The following is a 16162-nucleotide window of genomic DNA, read 5'->3' as shown; positions in this document are numbered from 1 at the left end:
ACACAGCAAGTGAAAACACTTCCTCCACACTTCAGATCACCGACTGTTTGAAGCTGCAGTGAACAGCTGTTTAAGGAAATTACTTTAAAAATGAAACTTAATGTTTGTGAGGAAAGATTTGCTTCTTTTAAAGGTTTTCAAAAAGGAACCAGTGGGTTGAAAATGTGTCGTATACGTCTCCTCCAGTTTCTGTCCAACATTGATAAAACAGTAAAGTTAAAGGTATTTTAGAGTTTCCTGATGATCAATAAAAGTTTGTGATGACTCATCCTGCACTCAGGGGCGTTTACTAATGCTGCGTCCAATGAAACACTTTCGCTCTTCCGACGCCCCCGGAGCAAAGTGTTTCTGAGGGCCGATGTGTTCCAGACATTTCTGGCCACACTGAGTACTGTACAAAGACCTACTTTATAGCTACACTAGCTAGTTAGCTAGTGTTTTGCTCTGTGGCTAGGTAATAAGCAAGATAATCTCTACATCAGTCCTTAGCTAGCTAGTTACATCTGAAAGCTAATGTTAGCAAAACGCCAGTTAACTAACGAGTGATGTAAATTAGCTAACAAGTCAGCTAGCGTTTCAGTCGGTAGGAACCCGGCAAGAAAACCACCTCGGTACTGGATTCAGTGTCGGAGGTTGTGTTTCGTTCTCGGGTCCGGCTGTGTTCACTGGAAGGTAGATACTGATGCTAGCTCATAGAGCTAGCTGCAGAGCGATGGGTGACATAACACACACACTCAGTTCTATTGGCAGCTGTAAACACCAATCAATGTCCACATCAGTAACACACGTATGGACACACAGTTACCTTGCGTATGCCCTCAGACGGGCTGGACACGGAGTAGTCCATGCCGTTGTTCTTGCTGATCGTCCTCCACAGCTCTGCGTAGGTGCTGTCCTGCTCCAGAGGGTTGGTGCCTTTATTCCTGAAGTAGTCGTAGACGGCCGAGTCCCTCACCGTGCCGTAGTCCACGTCAATCTGCCGCGCCAAGTCCTGGAATGACCTGGAGGACACGACGCAGAGAGAGGTTAGTCTAAACATATCTGAGTCTTACATGTGCGTCATTGTTGAACGTTACCTGTTGCACAATTCTGCTGACTTTCTGTTGGCTGCAAACATGTCTGATGCTGATTTATGACAGTAAACTGATTTCAGGTCAACGGCTCTTTTGAAAAAGACTACTTTTTAAAGACTGTTGAGACTCGGAGCCCGTGGACACCCGCAAGACCGACTGCCTTAAGATATCTGAATGACCCCGAGTTTGTATAATTTTAATGAGAAAGAACAGCTTCAGAGTTTCATCAAAAGAAACAGCCAGGCAGAATATTGATTCCCAAATAAACAAAAGCAAAGATGAAATAAGATTTATTTGATGGTCATTCCTCAAGATTAAAAGTTAGTTTTAAAACCACATCATGAAAACCTGCAAGTACAGTAAGAATAATGTTCTTTATTAAATATCAATAACGTAGAAACAGCTCTGATATACGTGGAGAATTTCTATATGTATGTGTGGTTTATGTCTGTAGGATTTTAACCTGAGACTGTTGTGTTTTTCACAGAATTCAGATAATTTACGAGCACTTGACTGAAATACAAGTATATAAAAATGTGTCTATGGGTAAAACTGAAATCAACGGTGAAATCTAGTCTTTTGGAAAGATATTCATAAATCAATGTAAAGGGTTCCCACTATTTTTAAAAAATCGTTTTTTCAGGACCTGACAAACTTGTAAACTGTGAAAAAATGAACCAAAGTAAAGGGAGAAGCAGCAGAATCACCACATGTAAACTAAACAAGAAGTGACACTAAACAATCTCCGGAGCAGCAGATCAGGGAGATCAGGACTGACTGAACATGTGGTTCACCGTTTAGTACGTTAATTCCTCCACATCCACTGACTCTAACGAGCTGTATATCATAGTGACGGACGAGACATGATGCATTAATGCAGCAGATGTTTGGACGCACACTGATGGGACATGTCAGGTATCAGTGGGAGGTTTGGTTCAACTAAAGGTTCAACACGCAGCTCAGTCACATGATGATTTGTGTTTATTGTGTTGGAAATTGGATCTTCTGTTAATGTTCATATACATTTTTTAAATATACTGAGTGAACACAGTCGGGCTGCTGTCAGGACGACGGCGACTCCAACGTTAATAACGCTGCAGGTTTAATTGCAGCGCTGGTGGAGGTTGGAGTCTAATTGGATCTTGCTGTAAATGGATGTATAGATGAAGCAGTCGGAGCTATTGTGTGTCCCTCGAGGGCGCCTGTACAATTCACCATCATCATTCAATAAACACCATCAACAGCCGAGCCATTTATTTAGGTGGAATTAACGTCATATTCACCTGCAGGACTGCTTTGTGTCTTTTTATTGTACCTGATTTATTTGCCCATTTTTTTTTAAACGAATGATCTCTGTCCTTCTGTCCCTTTCCATTTTCCACTCCTCTCTGCGGACAGTGGACGTGGTATTTTTCCAGGTCTGCTGATATTTGGGACCACTTGAGATCAAATAACATTGTTTCCAATGAACTGAACAAAAAGAGTAAACACTAGAGTTTGAAAAGCATCGGGCTGCACAAAAGTGGCTGCATAAAGTGGCAGTTCTCGAAAAAATCGTATTTAAGTACAGTCCTTCAGTGAGGGTGGAGTTTAAAGTGGATCTCTCTCTCTCTCTCTCTCTCTCTCTCTCTCCAGTATTTATATAAACATATACTTACTAGGAAGGCTGATACAGACACACAGAGTCTACAGGAAGTCACTGTCACTGAATTTTAGGATTAATTGATGCTAGTAGGTCGTATTTTGTTGTCTATGGACATAACCAGGCTAGCTGTTTCCCCCTGTTTCCAGTAGTTATGCTAAGCTAAGCAAAACCGTCTCCTGGCTGTAACTCCATTAAATCCGTAAATCCAATCTATCAGGACAGGATTTTCTCTTCATCCACAGTAGATATAACCTGTGGGGTTCCACAAGGCTCAATCCTGGGTCCCATCTTATTCTCCCTCTACGTGCTTCCACTGGCTCATAGCTCGCTGAATTTACATTCTGCATTCTTGTGATTTATTTTATTTTTATTATTTGTATTTTATTTTATTCTATTCTATTTTATTTTGGCACACACTGGTATGTAATACTCTTTTTAATAGTGTCTGGTTATTTTTGGTTGAATCGGTTTACTTCACTTATTGCTTTTAATTTTATTGCTGCTATTTTTTGTCAACATAAAACACTTTGCAAATATCATTTTAAAACAAAGTCCTATACAAATAGACTTATGATTGTAAAAACATGAGTGGTAACAAGTGTTTATCATATTTAATGTAGTGCTCGCTGGGCACACACGTTTTAGTCCTGATATTTTTCCCATGTTATTATTTTAATGACACACTGAAACCACATTAATTGATGTTAACAGGGATTTTACAAACATTCACTGATATCCTGCATCTTATTAACCTATTGAATTTCCAGCCCCTCATTCAGTCTGAATCAGTGTAACAGTTCGATATTGTGATTAAAAAAAACCTGCCATTTGAGTGATAAAAACGTCGACAGTCTTTCAGCAGTTACTGTAGTAAGTCCACACTGGGTGGAGTAACAGCAGCCAGTGGAAGGTAGTCAGAAAAAAGATGTTTCTCTGCCGTCTGAGGGGGCTTTTAAGAAGTCTACATCATATGCAAATCTCTACTTCAGCATTCATTGAATATCTGTAAAAGCAAAGTCGCGTACTTAGCATTTTCTCTTGAATGAATCGCTCTTCACAGAGTAACACGCCTGGGATTTGTTGATGAAAATGTCAGCTTGGATTTGATTCTGAGAGGAGAAAAGAGAGAAGAGGAAGGAGCTGGTGCGTCACTACCCGGAGATGAAGGGCCTGTTGTCTTACCTTTAGATGGGAAATGAGAGATTCTTTATTCTTACACAAGATAAATAGGCTAAAGCCACATGATGGAACTGCGTTCTTGTCGAGTATGTCAAGTGTGCACAAGTGCGTTCGAGCCTGAGAAAAATGCATTATTTTTATAGTCAGACGGCACATTTAAAGTGTCTGTTCCTGCTGCGTGGAAGCAAAAGCCTTGACTTTTAACAGAGTGCACAGGAACAGCAGGACAGAAAAGCTTAAAGTGAGCTACCACTGGTTCCAATACACTGATGAGCAGGAAGTTCTCACCAGGAAGAAAAAAAATCTTCCACTGCTGTTATTGTTAGAAATGGAATAGTATATCCATAGGTATGTTTTAATTACTGTTTAATGAGCAGAATTGTTGTGTTTTTATTACTTTAAAATTAGCCCACCATGTTTATACAGTTGCCCAGAACGGACAAACCAAACACTGGCTCTAGAAAGGAGTCTTTTGCGTATATTTGGCTCATTTCGCATCACCTCTAAGATCTGTAAAACCAAAAATGATGCCAAACTGTTACTGAAAGAGGAAAAATAGTAGAAAAACTAAAACGGCAGGTGAAGTGAAGACCATCGCCATTATTTAAAGCTTCTATAGACAGTTGCAGGCATTTACACTGAGAGGCATTGGTAGCGAAACCACTGTTCTCCAGTGTGCCTGTTTGGCACTGTCATATAAGTGTGAGGAACAGAAGTCTTCTTTTCACTGACGTGCAACAAAGACCTTTAAACAAATAATCCCTTTATGATCCGAGCATCCTCCCAACTACTCATCGGGAACAGGTCAACTCAGAACTCTAAGGCAAGAAAACAAAGCTGAACCATTATGCGATTTTTGAAATTTCACACGAATGCTTGGTCAAGTCTCGGAGCCTTTAAAGCCACAAAACTGCCTTTAGTGCTCTCTGTAATGTTTATGGTCAATCTCAGAGCTGAAATATATGTATAGACACAAGGCCTTTTGACGTTTGCTTGAGTCGTGAGAAAAAGTGCCAAAAGAGCAAATTACTGCTGACATTTAAACTGTGAATTCCTGACAGAGTTCAAACTCCTTGATCAATATTTAATCTTCAGTATGTGTAGCAGCTCAGACGCTTGTTGTTTGGAGTGTATTTTCTGTGTGATCACAGCTTCACACTGACTATCAGCCACTGATCGTTGATTGGCTCCAAGCGTGCACCTTCCCTTCCGACTATCATGAATACTGAGCAGTGTGAGCTTCTGTCAGATCTTGTATGAAATGAAGCTGGTGTCTAGTAAACAGATCACCTCTGAGGCCTGTTGGTGTCTCGTTGGCTCTTTGAACATGAAATCTAAAGCAGAGCTATATGTAATCCAGCCGGCCACACAGAGCGGTGATGATGGTCGAATCACAAGATAAAAAGACAGTTCAGACTTTGATGTTTGAAGCACTCCTTTGGATTATTATTATTTTTTTTCTGAGTGAAATGCACAACAACAAAGCGTGAAAATAAATTGCTACTTTTGATCTTCAGCCTGTAACGCTGGCCGGGATGCGAGAACTCATCGGCACCATTGACAACACTCAGAGGTGATGATACACTTGAAGAATCTGATGTCAGATCACAGTTCACATTACTGTAATGCTGATTTATGGGTAACAAAGTCTTCAAACATACAAAGGACTGTCACCGAGTAAAGATCTAACAGACTGTTAAACACTAACAGAAACAGCGGTAATGATTGTGAATGTGTCAGAACAACCAGCAAGGAGACTGAACAGTTAGTTAATTTATTCCAACACAGTGTAACATCACACAGTCTGGCTGTTCAACACACGGAATTAATAACTTCCAACTTCACTGAAACAAATCCTTGTGGACCTTTTCCCCCTTTTGTCACTTTTGGTTTTAGAAAAAGACCACTTTTCACCAGCATCGTAAACACCTTTTAAAGCCACTAACTAGAGCTTTTCATACTGAAGAGCTATCTTGAGTCTTACGCTTGACTCTTGGGGATGTGGACCCAACGTACAGTCACCTGACAGACCAAAGGAAGTGCAGCAAAATAGCTAAAAATGCAAATAGACTTAAATTATACAAAGTGATACACAACGTGGCATTAATGAATGAAGAGAGCTTGCTGTGATTTATATTAAACTTACAAACGTTTGTCTGAGCCACTGAGCGATTGATCCATTTCACGCAGGACGTGACTGATGTGGATGTGGAGATGATTTCCCACAGGTGACACTTACCTTTACTCATCATGCAGAGGAGTGCTCAACCTTTTGAAAGCAATTGTATAATGTCAGCTGTGGCTCTGGATATAGATATAGATTCATATCAGAAGTCTGATTTACAAACCAAGGCTGGAGTTTGAGAGACGTGGGCATTTACCAAGTCTAAATGTGTGGAGACAGACAGAAAGAAATTAATTTTAGATAGCAAATCAACTCAATGAAAAGACGCGAGTCGGCACATAGATGTAAAAGACTGATAATGGTGAATAATGGACATTTTTGCAAGAGTTGAAAATATTTAAATTCAAGTAAAAAATATGCACTTTTACTCTGTAGATTTAATTAAACTACTTCATAAATACAGAGAGGAGAGGAGACTCCACACACACACGTTGCTAACTAGCTTACAGCTGTTGGAGGGAACTACTCAAACAGCCCAGAGGTCAAATTTGCACGAAAAAATGCAACATAAAAATTTGCTTCACTTCCTGTCTGAATACACCTTAAATGGATACTGTTTTAGAAAAAAAATTGACAGTTGAGAGAGCGCTGTTACCGAGTACAAAGCAGTGAATCAGAGGAATAAAACGTTCTAAAGCACCTCCGCGTGTCCGCACAATCCTGCAGAAGGTGCACATTGTCGGACTTGAAGCTGTTGCTTGATTTGATTGGCTTTCTAAGCTAAGTGTGAGTTGGACAAGCATGTGACTCTGTGCCTTTTGTTGAAAGGCACAAAGTTGAAAATGTTTTTTACACGTGTCTAAAAACCGCTGGAAAACTGTGTCTGGGCAGTGTCCTGTCTGACGTGGTGGTCAGTGATACAGGAGCTCCACAGGGAACTGTGCTTTCTCCCTTCCTCTTCACCTTATACACCACTGACTTTCAGTACAACTCTGAGTCATGTCACCTGCAGAAGTTTTCTGATGACTAAGCTGTTGTTGGGTGTATAAGGGAGGGAGATGAGGGTGAGTACAGGACACTGGTAGACAACTTTGTAGAGTGGTCCGAACAGAATCAACTGAGGCTGAATGTCAACAAGACCAGAGAGATGGTGATCGACTTCAGTAGGAAGAAGAGGATGCCTTCACAGCCACTACAGATCAGGGGGGAAATGGTGGAGGAGGTGGAGGACTACAAATACTTGGGAGTGGTGATCGACAACAGACTGGAAGGGGATGAGCAGACTGTATTTCCTGAGGAACCTGAGATCCTTCAACATGTGCAGCAAGATGTTGGAGATCTACCAGTCTGTTGTTTCCAGCGCCATTTTCTTTGCTGCTGTGTGTTGCATCAGAGCCAGGGACACCAACAGACTCAAGAAGGCTGGCTCTGTACTTGGTCTCAGGCTGGAGTCTTTTGAGTCTGTGGTGGAGAGGAGAACGCTGAATAAACTGTTATCCATCATAGACGATGATCAGCACCCTCTCCATCACACAGTGGTCAGACAGCGGAGCACCTTCTCTCACAGGCTGCTCCAGCTCCGCTGTCGAAGGGACAGATACAGGAAATCTTTCCTGCCACATGCCATCACACTGTACAGTAACAGCTAAAACTCTGTTCATAACACAGTCTCCAAGCACCTTATGTTTTTACATAATCTGTTCACTGCACCTTATATTTTTACTTTGCACTACAATTAGACTGCTTATTTATACATTTTTTATAAATTTTAATATTGCATTTTATATAGCTTTTTTGATATGTCTATATCAGCCGGTGCTAGAGTGGAGTGCACACCAATTGCTTTCTGGTAATTGTGGGAACCAGATGAACTACGTCTTGGCCAGCTGTGTCAGTTTTAATAACTTTTTGAGGTGGTGGTGGAGTAACTTTGTGGAAGTGAATCTTAAATATAGTTCTGGTTCCCTTCATTGACTGAGGCAGCATTTAGTGCTCTCATTCGAATAAAATCCAAGTGCCAGTCCAGGTTACAATAGAGTTCAAATGAAGTTCAGTGTCACCATATTGCATCTTAGGACTCATGTAGCATACTGGTGAATGTAGACTAAATGTTCTCTTGATTAAATCCCTGAACTAAAGACATTTTTATTTATAATAGCTGGTCATGAAATATTTCAGACGTTTTGCTTCCAAAACAGTTGGGAAACTTAATGTGGCAGCTGCCAAATGTTGATCTAAGTAACGGTGTTGTGCACACAGGAACTCATTAGGATCAAACTCCAGCACACAGCTCTGTTTAATAGAACATCTCTGGTCAATAAGTTAGATTTGTTTACAGTGCGAGGTGCATTTGTGATGTATAAGTGAAAATCGTTTTATTATTCTGATCTCTGCACAGTTTAACAGGAAGTGATGTGAGGATGAAATCAGACTGTGCCTCATAAACAGACAGTTGATTGACCAGGCAGAAGGAAAATTATACACATTTTCACAAGCTTTTACCATAAACCTTGGCAAAGTTTCCTTGTTTTTTCAGGTTGTTAGCTCATGAAATTATGGCTTTTTATCCTCTAAAACTCATAGCTGCTGTTTAGCCCTGTGTGTCTGGAACATTAAATTACAGTCCATCTGAACTGATTCAGGTCTGAAGTTCAGGCTGTTCGCTGTGATGAAAGCTGCTGATTGGTTGTTGTTGTTTGTTATTCTCTTCTGCAAAATCTTCTCAACAAGGTTATCACAGTCGAAGTGAGGCTCAGGGAGGAAAAGTGACAAACTAAAGTCTCTTTAAAAGGCCAAGCGTGTAGATTTAGTCGCATCTGGTGGTTGTTTCAACCAACTTGCTTCAGCTTCCCCTTCCAAGGGGAAAGGCCCAACCTAGAGCCAGCGTTTGTGTAGAAACGTTCAACTAAGGTAACAAAAACATAATGATTCTTATTTTCAGGTGATTACACACTAATAAAACTGTCCATTTCTGCCAATAGACCCTCTTAAAGGTTACACACTTTCAAACTAATCCACAAGCTGCCCTCAGGACTGACCGACCTACTCTTGCAGAAGAGCCTATTGGAGCCCAAGGACATCCCGCCGGCCCGTCACATGTGCAGAGGGCTTAGACTGTATAAGGACATTAAATTGTCCTGTAGAATGAAATGGGCTATGCAGATAACCTTACCTTGCCACTGGAGCTTCAATTGAGCAGTTTGTGTACAAAAGAATTTAATCTATTTTGGGAAATTTGGGCGAAGGTAATTTTCATGATTTTGCTCTTTCTTAGAAAACTTGTTCTTGGAAGTTTGTGGATGGGTGCTCCAACCTGTTGCTGATTTATATGGATGTGGTTTTAGATGTACATTGATCTCACCAAGCTCTTCAAACCAGAACTGTTAGAAATCGATCAAATGGTGCAATTGAAACACTAAGAATCTGCTATGAACACACAAAAGTACGTCTAACTGTAGTTGTATGTGGAGGTTCATTCTGTATGTTTGACTAAGAACGAGTTGTTCTGCCCTGTGAAAAATTGCGAAATCTGAACTTGTCTGCTTGCTTCCAACCAGAGAACATAAACTGATGACAGCCATTAGCACCACTCACAGATGTGACTGTTACGGTTTGAGATGAACATGTTAGCACTGCGCCGTTCTGCACCTGAGGCCATGAAGCTGTGAAAGTGAGCTGACTGTGGTTCTGCCTTATTGTAAATAAAAACAACAAAGTGACTTTTTTTTTTGCGTATGTAGCTCATTTTCCATCACAAATGATGAAAACACAGCCTCACAGCTCTCTCCTCTTCCTCATCCTCATCTTCTTGCACGTTCGCTCTGAATTTCTGGTTCATCTATAACATTTTTCAGTTTTATAGATGAACCATTTTCCAGTTACTAATGTCCTAATATTACATTACTTCAGAATAAGATCAAAAGACGATCTGAAAAAATTGTTGTGTTCGATAAATACATTTTACTTGCTAATAAATTACAAATTGAATCAGACCACATGTTGAAAAGTAGATGGGTCAAACATTTTGTGCAGCCTACTTAAAACCTTTTTTAGTAATGACAAATTTGAAACAAATGAAATGTACAGCAGGCTGAAGATAGCCAGCCAGTCTGACTGATGATTTTCATTGACAGTTGGTGAAACACAATCCACACACTACATACAATTAAACCTCAACCTGAAAACCCACAACCCGATTTAAAGTTTGTTACTCTAAGAGCTGCTGTCAGAGCGTCAGGGCAGCATGGCGTCTGAATACACCTGCAAACTTAAGCAGAGCAGTTTCTATTTCCAGCATCGACCCCCATACATACATACTCATGGACAAGGTTGGTAGAGAGAGAGCTCATATGGATGAGTGAAAGGGAGGGAGCGTGAGAATATGGGTTGATACGATGAAGCCTAATATATGACTCCAGTATTCTGTGGTTTATCAGCGCCTGAGGCAGCAGGATGCGCCGGACTTACCCTCACGTAAGGTAACGAAAACACAACAAGTCTCATTTTCAGGTGATTATACACAAATGAAAACATACCTGTGAATATTATATTCCATTTCTACCAATAGAGCCTCCTACAAGTTCCACACTGCAGCATTTTAACAATGCGGTATTAGTTTTAATTAAAGGCTCAGAATACTTCTACCACCACTGCCAAAATGCACAAGGTTGTACATGATATGTAAATAATGAACTTTTGAACACTCCACAACTTTTCCCTCTCTGCTCACAGCGTCTGCAGAGTTGCAAAATACACGACAGCTTCCCACGGAACAAGAGTTAAGGTCAGCGCGTTCTTCAGCAACAACAGGAGGGGTTAAATGTTAGAAAGACTGAGAGCGGAGAGCTTAGACAAGAGATTTTCTGCTTTTTCAGCTGCATTAAATACTTGAACTCAGAAGCTGCAGTGTCGTTTCTTTATGGAGGAATATTCCAGCTGAGAGCTTTTTTTAGCTAAACCGCCGACCCTCTAAATGTACAACGAGATCGGCTCTGCCTCTTCACTGCATCCACCGCTGGGTTTGCTGAATTACAGATGATTTGCAGCATTTCTCTCGATGCACAAAGCTTTGATTTTGAGATGATCTATGTTTTTAGTTGCCTCCTTCAGATTAATAATTGGCCAAATGTGCGAGGAGCTCCTGAGGTTGAATGAGTAATTAATGCTGTGCTTCTGTGGCGAGGCAGCCATGTTGAGTTGAGTCTCACTGGGAGGGAGCTGCTTCTCATGTTCTCTACTAATAAATTCACATTTTACAGAGGTAGAGAGTCGTCCTAAAAATGTGTTACTTGGTTATGTGCTAACTGGTTATTGTGGTTGCCAGTTCTTCCCTACAAAGGAAAACTGCAGTAACTACAATTTTGGTCAAAATTTAGTTATAACTGAAATTTAACTTTTAAATGTCTGCTTTATCTGGTGAACAAGTTCAGTCTAAAAAAAACAATGTAAAAAGACTACAAAAGATAAAACCACAGTAAGTGCAGTCGGTGTCTCAGAGCTTCGGCTTCTGTAAATCCTAAATTCTAGACAATTTCAGGACAACGTAGGAATTAAAACAATGGGAATCTTCATGTTCTCCGCCTTCCCCACTGCACATAAATTAAGCCAAAATATCCTGGAAAGGGGCATTCAGAGCCAGAGTCTGTGCAGTAGTGATCAAGGTCGGAGCCGTGGTATCGAGGTCCCACCCATACGCCTGGCAGAGTCATTGACGAGCAGGACTCAGCTGTCAATCATGACGTGAAACCCCCTTTTTATATCTTCAAATAACTCATTAAAACCAAACTGATGATAAAAAGGAACACTTGAACAAACATCAGATATGATAGGATAAGAACGACGTAAAATGACAGAAACCATCATCTCATGAGCCATACTGCAGTAAGCCACCAGGGGGAGATAGAGAGGGTATGGTATATGAGTCGATGGTCAGCAGCAGCACAGAAGATGGTTGGACACGTTCAGACTCCACAGTAAATATTCAGTAACTTCTACTTTCATCAAACTGTGCATTCATTCTACTGTTTAATCTGTTTATCTGCTTATTAACAAAAAATATCTAAATCCCATTTATAGCCACAGTGATCTGATTTCTCCACAGGGATCGATAAAAACAGAAATCACCTCCTCCTGTTGGGTCACAGCTGTACTCTGCAGTCTCTAAAAACCTGAACACCATAAACTTTATTCTGCTGGACTCCACTGCTGTCCTTCAGTGCCCAGAGTGACGCTGACCTCAGACATCATAAAGACTAAATGAACCACCAGTTGATGAAGACTGAGCTACAGACGACAACTCCCTGGAGTAGCTCACTGATTATTTACTGTCTGATCATCACGGATCCTAACAAAGCTGCTGCCTCACAGCAGTGTGTGTCACATCTTACTCCTCTATGATAGATCATTTTATATAATATATTTGTGCTTTAGAGATCAGCGTTCAAAATTATGTCAGAATTAAACATCTGTTTGATTTCTGCTTCTGGAAACAAGCTGATATATCAGATCTTCAAATCTTGAAATCCTCTAAAAGCAAATAAAATATTTTTTGAAGTTAATTTGTCATCTTTTGTGTGAACACTGCAAAATATCTGATATTTGAACTGAGAGCACAAAAAATACAGTTTTTGCATTTCATTCAGAGCAGCTAGAAAATATTGTTTTTTTGTAAAGAAGGGTTGAGTTTATGTAAATACATAAAAATTAAATCAATTAAAATATTTGTTGAAATATTTGTGGCTCTCTTGTCGCTGCCTGAACCCGCTGTGTCTTCATCCCCAGAGTCAGAGTCCCGGTCGGAGCCAACTGGAAATCAGCCGGCCTCCGTCAGTCCGCCCTGCTCTGGTTCTGTGGCTAATTCAGGCCCCGCTCCCCAGCAGTATTCCCTCCTACACTAGTAGTGTTTAAACTCCCCCTGTCCTTCCAGCTCCCAGTCCGGGTACAGACAGCTAACGAACTAATAGCAGCTAGTTCAGGGTTCAGCGTTGTGCTTTTTTGGTGCAGTTCAGGCGCCGCAGTCGTCAAGAGTTGTGAGTCTGACAAGAAGTGAAGTTTGTGGCACCGGAGGAAAACAAACACTGCTGCAGACATTCAGATGCAGTTGTTGTCTGGTCAAAGCGCATTATCTGCTCACATCTGAATAATGTATCCGTGTATGTTTACATCCCTCGGAGCAAACAGTCAGCTGTTAGTGTGTGTGTGTGTGTGTGTGTGTGTGTGTGAGTGAGTGAGTGAGTGAGTGAGTGAGTGAGTGAGTGAGTGAGTGAGTGAGTGAGTGAGTGAGTGAGTGTGTGTGTGTGTGTGTGTGTGTGTGTGTGTGTATAAGTCCTACCGTATAGCGTGGTCCATGCGCGACACAGTGAGGTATGCTGCCAGGTTGGCGGTGTACGACGAACACACGATGAGCGTGAAGAGCCACCAGCTGCCCATGACGATCCTTAGAGCCACCGAGCCGACCACGCCGTCCCCACCTGCACACACACACAGGACATTCAGGTCATTACTCAAAATCTCAGGGATTTACGAGTGTTTTCGAACTGCTTTCAGAGCCGGAGCGTGCTGATGATCCAGTTTCAGATCACACAGGTGTTAATGGACACATGCTGAGGGGATCGGACCTGTGACCTCTCAGTTACAGGTGGGCTCTCGGTGACCGGGAGCCCACCTGCCGCCTGATTGAAACAGCAGGTGAGAGTGGTGCTTCATCACAGCGAGCAGAGCGGCTGCACGGCTGCATCTAATCACAACCCGTTAGACCTAAAAGGTTTCCCAGGCAACCTGCCAGACCATAATAGATGCAGCTGGGTGCCTCTGCTGGGAAAGTGTGTGTTTGTCAGGATGTGTGTGGATCCACGTGTGCTTATGCATGTGTGTTTGTGGACGTGGACAAGCATCTAAGTGAGGACACATTAAAGTTTTAGACCTCGACAGTGAGGACAGGTTGGGAACATTTCACATCAGCCGCAGTCAAGACGTCTTCATCAACCGTCGTCTTCCAGTATCTGAGATCTGTCCAGCAATCTGCTGTTAATGGTGTGATTTTCCTACAGGAGGACACTTTAGAGGGCAATGAGACAATGTAAAAATATTTAGAGGAGAGAGGACATTAATTGGAGAGTAAGGACATTTCCATGAAGTAGAATGGGGAAAAAAATTGAATTTTTTTAAAAAGTAAGTCAAGAAAAATAAGAACTTTTTGTGGAGCAAGAACCTTCTGGAAGGACAATGTTTGTGAAAGGTGAGCACATTGTGAGGTCCTACAGGAAGACATTTTAGAGGGAAATATGACAATGTATAGATATTTATTGGAGATAGTATTTTGAAAATTAGGACATTTTCGGAATGGGAACAATTTTGGAAAATGGCACCCTGCACCCAAGGGCGGCTGTGGCTCAGAGGCAGAGTGGGTCGTTCCTTAATCGGAAGGTTGTGGGTTCAAAGTATCCTTGAGCAAGATACTGAACCCCAAATTGCTCCCGATGTTGTGCATCATAAGTGTGTATGAATGTTAGTTTCTGTTCAATGGACTTTGCCATCACTGAGTGAATGTGTGTGAAAGGGTGAATGTGGCACGTAGTGTAAAAGCACTTTGAGTGGTCGGAAGACTAGAAAGGCGCTATACAAGTACAGGTCCATTTACCATTACCACCCTGTAAAAAACAAATCGGGGCAATTCAGAAGTTTTTGTAGAGAGAACTGGAAGGTGAGCGTACATTCCTGGTAAATGAAGACATTTTGACAAAAGTCTAAAATTAAGAAATTCTTTGACACTTTCCAGAGAACATTTCTCTCAGCCAGAGTCAAGTTGCCTTCGCTGCCGTTGTCCTCCAAGATATTCCGTTGAATGTTTACGGCAAATTGTTGATGACATTTTCAAAAAGTCAGGACATTTTTAAAGGACATTGTGAAAGAGTGAAGGGGCGCTGTCTGGAGAGTGATATTTTTAGAATGGGAGGTCTGTTTGAGGTTCTCATTGAGGTGCTGTAGCTGGAAATAAGTTTTAGGATCAGGTTGGGGTTGAGTTTTAGGGACTATATTAAGTCATGAGTAGAAATGTGTGTGTTTGAGCTGCTGAACTGGCCATCACTGACTCTCTGAACCATTCTATTTAATCCTGATATGTAATGTAATGTAAACCTTGATTGACACTGACTCACAAAAACACACACAGAAAGCTTCATTATATCTCAGGGACATTTCCTGGAGCTCTGTAATCTAAGCCTCCTAATTCATTTAAGCACTTTAAAGTTTTATGCTCTTATATCTGCTTCTCTGCTAAATATTTCAGACAGTACAAATCCTCCAGTGATTATTGTTTCCCTCTTCTGTTGCCGTGTAATCTGTGCAACAGCTCTAAATGAAAACAACCCGAAATCAAACTGAAATCCGTCTTTACAAGGCAGATAATCTTCCTTCCGCTGCGTGATTGATTTCAGCCAAACAGCTGAGCCGCTAACACTGTGAGAATTTTTGGAACGGAGTCGCGCAGTCTTTCATTTGGCTTTCAGATGATGTTTGTATCCAGGGGGATTCCCAGTTGGTGAGCAGGAGACCAGCTCAGTGTCCCAACAATGTAATGAGACACAGGAATCAAACCTGTGAACGGTGATGGACAGGACAGAGCTGCAAGTTCACGTTTAATCAGGAAACTTTAAGGTCCACTGTGTAAAATTTAGACAGGATCTTTATCTACAGAGGGAGCAGCTCTTCTTCTACAGAGTCAGCCCTACACTACAGTCTACAGTAGCCCAGAACGGACAAACCAAAGCTGACAAACTCCACAACAACATGACCAACGTGTCAGCAAACACTTATTTACACATCCAGCAAAGACAAAACAAAAGACAAAGACCCCTTTTTGCACAGTTGTGTTCAGGAACCTTTAGGTTTGATGCCCCTCCATAGGGGGACAGACTGTTTGTTGTGTGATTTTGGTGAAGCTGAGAATGAGGTTCACTTTTTGTTTTGCTGTCCTGTCTACTAGTTCATAAGGGAGGATTTCTTTTGGCTTGATGATTATGAAAAACTTTTTCTTCAAGAAGGGAGCAAAATAATTTTGTAATGAAATCAAATGTTTGATCACAGCAACTATATATTTTTTGGTGACTTTTAAACCCAATGAGGGTTGGGAACTTTGTGTGT

General features: G+C 41.3%; 1 protein-coding gene across 2 annotated transcripts in view; it reads right to left on the bottom strand.

Annotated features, from left to right (window-relative positions):
- Positions 1–16162, bottom strand: part of LOC127372972 (glutamate receptor ionotropic, delta-1-like) — a 79033-nt gene that overhangs the window by 24389 nt on the left and 38482 nt on the right. For both annotated transcript variants that reach the window (XM_051416968.1, XM_051416969.1), the window contains exons 9-10: positions 13353–13491; positions 806–1001 (exon numbers count right to left, since the gene is read on the bottom strand). In XM_051416968.1, coding sequence (XP_051272928.1) covers positions 806–1001; positions 13353–13491 — 335 coding nt within the window. The remainder of the gene's footprint in view (positions 1–805; positions 1002–13352; positions 13492–16162) is intronic.

The sequence above is a fragment of the Dicentrarchus labrax genome, unplaced genomic scaffold (assembly GCF_905237075.1).
Source record: "Dicentrarchus labrax unplaced genomic scaffold, dlabrax2021, whole genome shotgun sequence".
Taxonomy (NCBI): domain Eukaryota; kingdom Metazoa; phylum Chordata; class Actinopteri; family Moronidae; genus Dicentrarchus; species Dicentrarchus labrax.
The sequence above is the reverse complement of the archived record's forward strand: the minus strand, read 5'-3'. Positions and strand labels throughout refer to the sequence as shown.